Source organism: Canis lupus, chromosome 31 (genome assembly GCF_011100685.1).
Source record: "Canis lupus familiaris isolate Mischka breed German Shepherd chromosome 31, alternate assembly UU_Cfam_GSD_1.0, whole genome shotgun sequence".
NCBI classification, from domain to species: Eukaryota; Metazoa; Chordata; class Mammalia; order Carnivora; family Canidae; genus Canis; species Canis lupus.
Genome location: NC_049252.1, coordinates 3,276,526 through 3,288,436, shown reverse-complemented (window position 1 = coordinate 3,288,436; position 11,911 = coordinate 3,276,526). Strand labels below are relative to the sequence as shown.

Here is an 11,911-nt window from a genome sequence, read left to right as displayed (position 1 = left end):
TTCCACGGCCACTTTTGGATGAGTCTCTGAAGAAAGTACATTTATGTTTTTTTCTCCCTTAAAGCTATTATTAAAGCCTTTATAGAGGATCACCTAAGATTTCCTCCAATCCCGAATTAGAAAAATCCCACTAAACAGCTAGAGCCACCATTTATAAAGCACTTACACATTGCTTGACCCTGAACTGACATATTTGTATCCTCACTAATCCTTACAACTCTAAAAGCTAAGTACTATTACTATCTACGCTTTGCATTTGAGGAGGCTTCCACTTAAACATTCATTAAAATCATCAAACGTTATGCAGCGAGAAGTGACAGCTATGGGATTTGGACTGGGTACGCCTGATCGCAGTACTGACCAATATTGTCACTCACTAGGCTCTACTGATATTTATACCTAGACTGTGTCAAAATCCTGAAAAACAACAATTTCATCTATCTGCTCCACCCTTAACTTCTCCTCCTCTGCCACACAAGTCCCTGCAGGCAGGTAGGTGTGCCGCTCCCTATACTTAGCCTCTCCCACGCCCCTGCCATCTTTCCCTTTTGCTGCTGAGAGCGTTAGAGGATGCTACTGCAGCTGGTGAGTGGGCAGGTGCAGCCACCATCTGCTCTAGGAGCCCAAATGCGCACAAGAACTTCGCACCCAGGACCTGGCCCAGGCACCGCAGATCCCAGAATCTGCTGGGGACATGGCTAACCCCGCCCCCTCGCGGTGGCGATTGGCTGAACCATTCCTGAGGGCAAGGCGCGGTCAGTGAGGGCGGTGTCTCCTCCGTCGGGGTGGGGCGAGACGTCGCCAGGGAGGTGAGACCCGGGGGAGGGGGTGTGAACGGGGCTTCGGTTCTTCCTGCCCGAAGGGTCCTTGAGAAGCCTGTTTGTTTTTCCCGGCGTTTGTCTCCACCCATCCCCTCCTCTCATTGGCCAGGCCCGGGAGGCGGGTGCGCTCCCATTGGCCGGGGGGCGGTGTCTGTCCCTGGCCAGGGTGGGGGCGGGGCCTCCGCCGCGCTGAGCTTGCCCTTGTGTCTGGTGCTCTGTAGAGCTGCCGCCGCCGCCGCCGCCGCCGCCGCCGCCGCCGCCGCCGCCGCCGCCGCCGCCGCCGCCGCCGCCGCCGCCGCCGCCGCCGCCGCCGCCGCCGCCGCCGCCGCCGCCGTCCCCGCCGCCGCCGCCGCGGGTGCCTCTGCTGCTGCTGCTGCTGCTGCTGCTGCTGCTGCAGCTCGAGCATCCGGGAGCCGCCGCCGCCGCCGCCGCCAGCGCCGCTTCCACCGCTGCCACCTCCCCTCCCAGGACCCCGAGACACCCTGAGCGCGAGCGGCGGCCGCTGCTTGCCTGCGCCCCCCTGCCCCCGCCCTCCCTCCGCGACCTGCCCACTCCCGCAGCCCTCGCCTGCACCTTCCCCGACACCCCGGCGTCCCTGCACCACCTGCTCGGGCAGCCCCCGCGGGCTCTGGGACTTGCGGTGCGAGCCGAGAGGAGGCAGGCTCCGAACCCGCGCCTGCCTGACGGGCTGTCGCGGCTGCACCACCGGCAGGAGGAGGAGAAGAAACTCTTTCGCCCACCGAAACCCCATTCTGCGGGTGCTTCGCAGCTGCCGCTTCTGCTGCCTCCAATCCGGGTCCGAGGGTTCGAACACCGCAGCGGCGGGCGCCGAGGGTCCAGCAGGCGCCAGGAGGACGCCGGCGGAGCCCTGCACTCTGGTGTCCCACTCACCAGCATCTTGCCGCCCCCCTCGTTCCTTCCCAGCCCTTTAGAGAAGGGACCATGATCTGGAAACGCAGCGCCGTCCTCCGCTTCTACAGCGTCTGCGGGCTCCTGCTACAAGGTAATCCCCGCCCCGCCGCGGGGAGCATCAACTTCACGCCCATTCCCCAGCATCCCCACTCCACCCCATATTTCCACTCTTCCCCTTCCAGGCCCCCAGTCCCCGGCGATTTCCACCCCCTCCCCCTACTCCCCGGTGCGGCAGGGGGCAGTGGCCGTTCGCTCCAGCCCCTCGAATCTCTGGCGCTGGCTCAGCCTCGCTCTCCCAGCAGGCAGCCCCGTGCGCGGCACCTTTCGCCTTTTCATTCACCTGAGCTTCCCACATCTCTCACTCTCCGTCCCCGCCAGCAACACCCCCCGCACACACCTCCCACGCCTTTTGGCTGGCAACTTGTGCCTTCTCTGAACATTGTACCCTCCCACCCCCCCCCCCCGCCACCTCCCACATCACGCTCCTGATCGACCCTCTCCATCCTTGTCATCGCTCTAACCTCCCCCTTTCGGGTCGCCTTTCTCTTTTCTCTTCTTCCCACCATCATCATATCCGTGTATCTTTAAAAAGTGAGTGAGAGCCTGGGAGCGAGCTACCGAGACGGCGAGAACAGCAGCAGCGGCAGCACCGTGTGCATTGCAATAGCATCCCCGGGGGGGATATGTGTTGTGAGACGTGTCATTCACCTGAGAAGAGAGAGGAGACTGTCTGGGATTTAAAAGAGAGAGCGAGAGAAAGAAAGAAAGAAAGAAAGAAAAGAAAAAGGAAAAGGGGGTAAAGAGAGAAAGAATAAATCAAGAAATAAAAAAGGGAAAGAGGAAGGGAAAAATCAAAAGACTCAAAGCTACTTTATCAACAAGCCTGTTTTTTAAAATTGATCAGCCTGTGTGGTTTTCTTTTCTTTTCTTTTTCTTTTTCTTTTTTCTTTTTTCCTTTAAGCAAAGAAATATATGCACCTAAGCAGTTACTTTACTGCTAAGGGATTTTCGCTTGGATTCCCTACCTCTCTATTCGCTCTGCTCTCTGCCGCTTCTTTTCGTAATTAATATTATCCTTTCACGTGAAATGTAAGAACCCCTGCGACCGCAGTGGAGGGAAACCGCACAAAACGCTGTTATTATGCAAATCACTGGGTTTGGATGCAGAGCGGCTAGGGAACTGGGGTGCACTTTTCCTCAGATCCTCTCTTTTGCAGGAGGAGGAGGAGGGGGCCCTGTGGAATGGGAGGACGACGCTGGTTATGAAATGAATGGCAATGTATGGAGTAGGAGTGCATGGGCAGAGCACACTTTGGGTGGTGGTGAGGCAGAGGCGGCATGCTAGGGCTGGGTGGGCTGCGGCCGGCAGGCGGAAAATTGTTGCTTTTAAGAGAGGAGTAATGTAGGGAAGCGGCTTGAGTGAGATACAGGAAGGATGGATGTGAAACGATGGACTATAGGATTTTTAAAGCTAGGTGACTCTTGATTTCTTGCTAAATCTTTGCCCACCTCTAACCCCTCTGTCGTCATTTCTGTAGTTGTGGGAAAGATAAGTTGATCAAATTTATTTGTCCCTTGGTAAAAGGAATCTGGAAGTAAGACACAAGTAGACCGCAGGCGTGCAAAACCCAATTGGCCTTTGGAGGATTTAAATGAGGTCAATGAACCATCTTTCAGCAAGTTCTTGGAATGCATCCTGCCTCCTATCCTCCAGGATATAGACTGGGATGTATTTTATTTATGCATATTTATGATGTGAAGGAAAACACAGTGGACAGAATTTTTCTGAATTAACTAACTGACCTTGCAGAGATATTTCTTACCATCTTTTTTGTGTTTTGTGTTAAATGTAAATTTCAGATATGTCATGTGCCAGCATCCCCGAGAAAGCCGACAGCCTTCTTCCTGCTTACGCTGCCTCGTCCCATTTCCCACCGTTCACACTCCCACCCTCTCACAAGTACCCCGGGAGGCTGACACATCACTTGGGTTTCTAATCCATGCTGAAACGTGTTCCTAGATACCCTATTTCACCTCTCAGTAACTTGCATTTCTCAGCTCTGCGTGTGTGTGTGTGTGTGTGCGCGCGTGCGCGTGCGCGTGCACGCGCGTGCGCGCGCGCTCTACGCCGGGTAGTGGGAGTGTGATGTGGGGAAATCAGTTAATTTGGTGATTGCGATGAAAATTCGACACCGCTGGATGTGTTTTCCCTGCCAATCTGTGCGTGCTGGCCCCGGCACGTCATTGCACACACTGCTGGGCTGGTGTGAGATTATTTATTATAGAGCATGTGGGCAGTGGACTGCGCTTGGGGGTCGCCTCCTCTGCCTTCAACATTTCCCATGAATTGTCTATTCACTGCACTGCAAAATAACTGTCTGCTGGTGTCTCATTCTCTCAGCCTGGAGGAGGATTTACTCTCTCTCTACCCGGAGAGATTCCATCAGCTGCCTTCTCTTTTATTAAGAACATGGGTCTCTTTTATTAAGTACGTAAACCAATTATTTAAAAAGTGCTGCTTTTCACAGCGGATTAGAGGTGGTGGTGGAAGGGGTGTGGGCATGCCAGAGAAAATGCACCACTGCAACCCACAGCAGCACCAGCATCAGGTCCAAATATATAAATAAATAAGCGTCCTCTACAGCAACCAGGGAGAAAGCGCCAGCCCAACAAGGTCTGTGTACTTATGAGCATCTTAGATCAGGCCATGTTAATACACCAAAGGAGAGAAGAGGATTTAAAAGGAAAAAAAAAAAAAAAACTAGAGGGGGGAGGGGGTGCAAAGCACCATTGGATTGTCTTCTCATGTTTATGGCTGCCTCACATTTATCAAACACTGCTCCACAGACACATCGCACTTTGTTGATATTGTCAGTTCCTGCTCAAACAAATTGCTCATGCCTTCCTTGTTTTACTCTTGGCCAAAAACATTGCTTCAGGGTTGAGGTTTATGTTTTCTCCCACCATCCTACACTTTTATTAGGACTTGGTTAGGTTGTAAAATGAAAAGCTTTATTTCCTGGACACAGATTAAATACTTAGCAGGTCTTTCCTTTCTATGTGCAGAGAAAGAAGGGTGGCGGCGGAACTAGTGAGCAACTAACTGATTTTGGCTAGAGGGAGTCTGTTCTGCCTGCTGGTAGTTATGACTAGGCAAATGCTATAGGCAGTCTACAGCTTCTTATTTTTAGCTTTATCGGAACTATGGTGGTATTCTGTGACTTAAGTAATAGTGATCAGTTAATTTAGCTTTTCTATTATTATCCCCTTTCTTGCACTATGCCTTATTTTAGACAAGAAGACTCATTTGAACATATCTTCTCTGTGTTTTACATTGTCACCAATATTTTACTCTTTCTGGGAAGCAAAATCAACCTTTTGGCTTGTTAATATGTAAAGTTAATGAGCCAGTGGTGAGAATCAAGTCAATGATAAAATAAGTTAAAAAAAATAGTATTATTCTAAAAATCTACCATTTTGTCTTCAGTGGATTCTTAGGAAATGAAAATGAATCATTAGAAGGAAATAAATATGTTTCTGACCAAAGCACAACTCGGAATGTAGGCTACTTAGATAACAAAATTTGCTTCTGTGTTAGTTTATGGGGCATCCTTTCTTATTTTCCTCCATCATAGGCAGGGGAAAAATCTGGAATGAGGGTACAGAACAGTTTAGAGAAATGAATTTCTTTAGAAGGAGGTGTGCAAAAGCTTGCCACCTGTAACTGAAACCTCTCTTGGTTACAGAGCAGATCCAGTTCAATTGCTAACCCTGGCTGAAGCTGTATCCCCTTTCCATGCCTGAGGGGGCACTGCAAAGATGGAGACTGTCTTGTTTAGCACAAGAAAACGGTCCTAGAAAGGGCAAAGAAGAAAGGACAAAATATAACCAGAAAATAGACATACATAGAGATTTTGTTGAGAACTTTGTTTCCTTTTTAGAGTTAGTCTTACAGAAAAACACATCCAACACAAATACTGGGATTTTAGGGTTTGGTTTTGTCTTGTTTTATTTTCCATGAGATATTTTGATAAATGATCTGTTATTTTAGAAAGACTTTCAAATTGAAGGTCAATTGGACATGCATAGTACTTGCCTCAGTGAATACACTAAACATAAACTTCCCCTTACATTTTTAGAAAGTATATTATAAAGTACAAAATACACCTACATACACTTAAATAAATACTGATAACTTAATGCTTCTTAAAAGCCTATCTCTCCCATTCATTTCCTTCTATTTGTAATAGCCTTAGTCTTGTTGAGCTCATTTCTTATGTTGAATGCAAGAACCGTATTCCTCCCTTTCTTGATTAACAACTGAACCTTTAAAGAGTAGAATCCGTACATAAGAGCCAAAGACTATGATTTAAATGGTCAAACCCCAGACACTTAGTAATTAGGAAAATCTCCCTGCAAACATGGGGAGTCTCTGGGCAGATTTTCTATCAAGATATGGAAACTTACTTCATTGTCTTCACCATTTCTACAACTATTAGAACTGTGGGAGCATAACATGACCAAAGTAAGCATTGATTGAGAGGCCTCTTTCTGCTTTCTCCCCTGGAAGATCAGATACTTGAGAACTATTTGCCCCACATTGAAATAGTGAGATGCCATTTTTTTAATGAAAAAAATTACTTTAATTACTTAAGGAACAAATGGAAGTATAAAAATGCTGGAAGAAATGTGAGTCATGCATTTTAAAGTGACCTAAAATCAATATCAGATAATATTAATTTTCTTTTTAAAATGAGAAATCTATGGGGTATCAGATGATTGAGACAAGTAAGGTTTATTTATTATGAAGGATTTGGGGTACATTAATAATATAAATAGACCTATCCTATTGATGTTTTATTTGATAACATTGATGTGCGTTCCACGAGATTTATTGAGAAGGCGTCCTCATTTTAATAGGCTCGTTTAACAACCTTGGCAAAATCACCCAATGTGTAACAGCTGGCTGAGTAGGCTGAGGAAGTGGTGAGAAATCACAAACTGAGGAAGCCAAACTCAAAAGCTGAAGTTAGAGTTCTTTGTGGAATTGGCAGGTATTGGTTTTTTGATCCTCCTGGAACAGCTCTAGTGCCCAATGACTACTAAACTTAAGCTTCCTGAGGGCAAGCCCTGAGCCTTTGTTATCTGTGCAATCTTCTTATTCTCAATTCAGTAGATACATAATAAATAGTGTTGGCATGAATAGGTATGTCCTAATGGAATTAAATAGCTGCATCTCTTCATAATATGTCAGCACTTAAACTTTGCTAAGTGATGCCACAAGAGTTAAACATTTTGTAGGCTGTATTGGTTTAGGAAACAGTTTTCCTGTAGAAAAGTAGATAGCAATGGCTGTTGATATGCATTTTTAAATGAATACAATCTGATCAGTTGTTCTTGCCATGGCATTTTCCTCCCCATTTTTAAATTTTTTCCTTGATTAAAAATCACCAGTATTCTGCATTAGATCAGATCACCAATTCATTTCATGAAAAATGGAAGGGCATGATTATAATTTACTGATTTAACCTAAAAATATTTAAAAAGACAAGTTCATTGCCAACATTTTATTTGAAAATGTCAAGCGTTTTTGGAGTGCAGTTCTGTAGTATCAAAGAAAGGCATCTTCTGCAAATTCCTCTTGTAAAGAGGTGGGTGAGGATTAACCTAGAGCTTGTGGCAGCTGAAGCCCCCTGCTGTGTGATGATGCAAATGGCATCTCAGGCCTAATGTGCTCTGCAGCGGCAGGCGAACACACAGGAAAGCAGTCATGTGGCATGAGCGAAATGGGAAGTCTTTTCAGAGCTTGTGGTAGACATGAACCATCCTTCAGTTTTTTATAACCAGAAATAACCCAGAGAGTATTTCTAATCATGTGAGCTGAAGACAAAGCATAAGAAAGAATGAGTGCATATTTTGTTTGGAGATTAATGTAGTAAATAAATCCTAATAAAATTATCAGTGCTCTCACCAGATACATGGTGAATACTTTATTTTCTTGCAAACTATCAGAGACACAGGCCAGTTTCATGAAGACAAATAGCAAAGTTAAAAATAGGATTTCTATGCAGTTGTTTACATGTATTGGACCTTATAAATATTGGGCTAGGAAATATTGTTAAATCCTCTTTTAGTGAGTAAGGAGTCAGTCCTTTGTTGTTGTTGTGAGGTTTTATTGCTTATTATTATTGTTATTATAGCATCTCTTATATTATGAGAATATAGTAGTTTTAAAAGAAATAGACATTAACTGTTCAATGTGTATTCCTGCAGTTAAGCATTGTGAAGTGGAATTTCTGTTAACATCAAATCAGTAGAGAAATTTCCTCTGTGAAAGGTATTATTTATCACAGGCAAAAGCATTAAATAGGTCCCTTAATAAAAGTAATAGTTCTGGACCAATTGTTACAGGCAGCCTATAAGGGAACCATTTCAGATAACAGAAACTAATGTAGCTTTGTTTATTTTTATTCCATTTGCTAGAGAAAAAAATAATTGCACATACTATGCATATTGATCTTTACTTAAGAAATGAGCCCAGTTGGTTCTGTTAATGTGCTCAGTGGGTTTCTTTAAACAGATATGAAATAGTTATCATTTTAGAAGTATGTAGTATGTATAAAAATTATAAAAATAAATATTCTGCTTAATTAGGTATCAGTTAAATATTAATGTCAAAATCAGAGATGTAATTGTTGAAAAAGGAATATCCCTCAATCATTTGCTCTCTCCATACACATATATACAAGTTTAAAGTATACAGTTATTTTTTAGAACTGAAAGGTACCTTTATAATTTGGGAGCTGTCAGGGATGGGATGTGATGTGAGGAAAAGGCAAGAGTTTGTTTTCTTTGCACTCAGTTATTTTCTCTTACCCTTTTTATGAGGGTTAAAAAGTATATTTTTGAATAAATTTTCTTAGGCTTTAACAATGATTAGGATTTCCCCTTAAAAACACACAAGCAAGATATACAGTTTCTGAATTTGTGATAGAGCTGAGCATCTATTCTGAATCTTCTTTTGTGCTTATGAAACTAAGTAATGAGACCCTTCCACTACATGAATAGACACAGGGCTGAAGTTGTAAAGGGATCTGCCTTAGAGAGGGCTGGCTACTAATTATTTACATTCTATTTTAGAGGTCTTTGAAGTAAATATTAAGACAGTCATTATTCATCATTTGATATAACTCTTTCTAAGTCAGCAAATAGTTTTTACTTGAATCTTTAAATTATCTTTCAGCCACTTGGATGCTGAACGGGAAGCTCCAATTTAGTCATAAACAGTTATTCTGGGGGCTAGATGCAGAGGTCATTAGAGATTAGAAAATAAAAATAAGGAATCATTTGCTTTGAGAAATAAGAAATCTTAGAGCTAAGTATGATCAAGTAGTGCAAATCACTTCACATTAAGAAAGCAACAGTTCTTATTGGTCAAATTGATCCCCTAACAATTTTATGTTTTTGATGATGGCTTATTTACAGTAACGGTGCACTCATTGTTTATCTAAAGTCATCTTTGGGAATAGAGCAAGAAAGCACCTTTCCTGACAAGGATGTGCTGCCAACTGTTAAGTGTATAGCTGTTATATTGATTCAGTATGATTTATAAAAAACAATTAATTTGTTCTTATAGAGAAATATTTTTGGCTTCTTTGTTAAAAGTGTTTGCCTTTAAAAATGCAAGTGACTCCCTTAAGGTTTACTTAAACATCCAAACTCAAATTTATAGTGTGTAAAATACATTTTTACTCTCTTAATGAATTCATATTTTGCGTTAGCTTGCCCTCTATCCCCTCTGGGGGAAAATGCCCATGACACCTACATATCTTCCATTCATTCTCATACCTTATATGCCCCCTACTTTCCAATCTTAAGTAGTAGATTTAGGTTGAAATGAGAGATGGTTAGAATATTTGTATTAAAAAGCAAACAAAAAATATACAATAAGCTTGTCTAATTGTCACTCCTTTACTGCTCTCTATTTTCTATTTTGGAGTCTGAGTAACATAGTAACTCAGCTTCCTTTGCACTGTCCAGGAATATAATATCCCCCCAGTCCCGACCATGCTCCTAACCTGAAAGACCTATTAAAAGTAATTAATGAGGAATGAAGAGTGGTTCAAGAAAGGGAGATTTGCTAAAGCCTATGTGCTGAATACGTACAGTTTGGGTGATTTTCCTTTTGACCTCCACAACGCATACCCCAATGTTTTAGCAAGGATAAAACACATATAATGTGCTTTTACTTGTTTTTGTTACTGCTATTATTGCGTTTTGTGAGAGTTCAACCTCCTTACTTTCATAATAAAATGGCAAAAAGGAGAGGCAAGGAATGTGAGTCAGCCAGCCAAACACACACAGAAACGCCTGGCAAAGCTGACTAAATTAGCATATGCTAGGGTGAGTATTTCCCTCTGTTGTTACATAATCCCTTTCTAATACGAAATCGGTTCTCATACTTAACCCTTTCAGGAGGGTTGACATTCTCCCACTGTTATATTTTTATTTTGTATTATTTATTTTCTCATGAATTGTGTAAATCATCTATTGAGGGGCTTTTATGTCAAATTCTTCCCCCCCTTCAGTGTTTCTGTATACAAATGTTCCATTCTGTGCCCAACTTCAGGATTCAAGAATCAACTTTTCTATAGCTTTCACTGAGAGGATCTAATTAGCATTTTGGGCTCTCTTTACTCATGTGCAGCTTTCTTTAGAAAATGTATTAGTTCTATGAGGTTCCCCTAAGGATTCATAATACTCTAGTTTGTTACATGTACTGTGATATTCAGTGTGCCTTAATTATGCACGTGGCCTCATTTCAAAGCCTTTTCAAGGATCATGTGGGGTAGAACAGGGGTCTGGCTGTAAGTTCACTGTCATGTATTAATGTGTAGGTGGTATTCAGAGAAGGATGTTTCTGAAGGCAATTATATATCTATGACTCCAGTATAGCAAGCAGTTACATTCTACACTTACTAGTTACCCTGCCAAGGCAGAATGAAATTCACCATTGTGATACATAATACAGTATCTGTTATTTCTAAATAGTTCTTTGGCCTGGGAATGAAATAAAATAATGAGTGAAAATGTGTATCCCTTATCTTGAATAGGGATTGTTCCTTTCACTCTCTCAAAACAAGAATCAAAAATTGTTCCTAAATCAATACTCTATTCCATAACTAGTCCATTAACACATTTGCTGTGGTAGGATCTTGAAGTTACGCTGGTTATTATTTGAGGCTATAGATTTTTAGATAGTATTAATTGCCTGCAACTGCATGGGCTGCCAAATGTCAGTGCACTGTCAAATCTGAGACATGATTTTTTTTCGATTTTTGTTTTGGATGCAATTTGGACAACTGTGAAAGTATATAGGGACATGAACCCAACAGAGGGAGAGAAGGAGAGAGAGAGAAAGAAAGACAGATGTTTTTTAAATAAGGACTTCATTTGTGGAGGGATGGTTATAAGAATTGGCTCATTTAGTACATGTCACCATTTATATGGAGGATATTTTCCTGCATTGCACGAGTTTGAGGGCATACTTACCTTAATTGTACCTTTTGACTTGCATTGGCCTATGTATCATATCATCAGAAAACTTGAGTTTGATTTGTAAGTACACTTTTTTCTTTTATTTATGGCTATTGCAATAAAAAGCATTTTGTATATACTAACTTTGATATATACTAACAATTTTAACCAATTTTTGTTTTGTTATTTTACAACTGCAAATTTGAAGCCACATTATTATTAATGATAGTTTAAAAAAATACTGGTCTCCAGTAACTCACTGGAGTTTTTTATTAAGAAAAATTTTGACCAACATCTGATGTGTTTAAGTAGACAAAAGAATGCCATCTGCCCTTGATATTTGAAACATTTTATTTTGTCTATGCTATGATCTATATAACCCTTTTGTGTATTTTTATTACAGTATTTTGAATGTTTGGTATTTATCTGTCTGTTTGTTCTACTGGATTATAAACCCATAAAGTACAGGGTCTTATTCTTCATTTTATTTCAAGTGGTTAATCTAAGGTCTGGTCTGTGTCTTTTTTTTTTTTTTTTTTTTTTAATGTTTTCATTCTACTGATTGATTAGTTCTCTTCCAATCCATTTAATCCTGACACATCTCTTTAATTGGATCCAAATAATATTTAAGTATTTATGTT

General features: G+C 42.1%; 1 protein-coding gene across 3 annotated transcripts in view; it reads left to right on the top strand.

Moving 5' to 3' along the window:
* The first annotated feature begins 1,336 nt into the window (after positions 1–1,336).
* The window catches only part of CADM2 (cell adhesion molecule 2), a 1,062,630-nt gene continuing 1,052,055 nt past the window's right edge, over positions 1,337–11,911 (top strand). For 2 of the 3 annotated variants that reach the window (XM_038581190.1, XM_038581189.1), the window contains exon 1: positions 1,337–1,824. In XM_038581190.1, coding sequence (XP_038437118.1) covers positions 1,764–1,824 — 61 coding nt within the window. In that variant the 5' untranslated portion in view covers positions 1,337–1,763. The remainder of the gene's footprint in view (positions 1,825–11,911) is intronic. The other variant, XM_038581191.1, reaches the window with a different exon arrangement.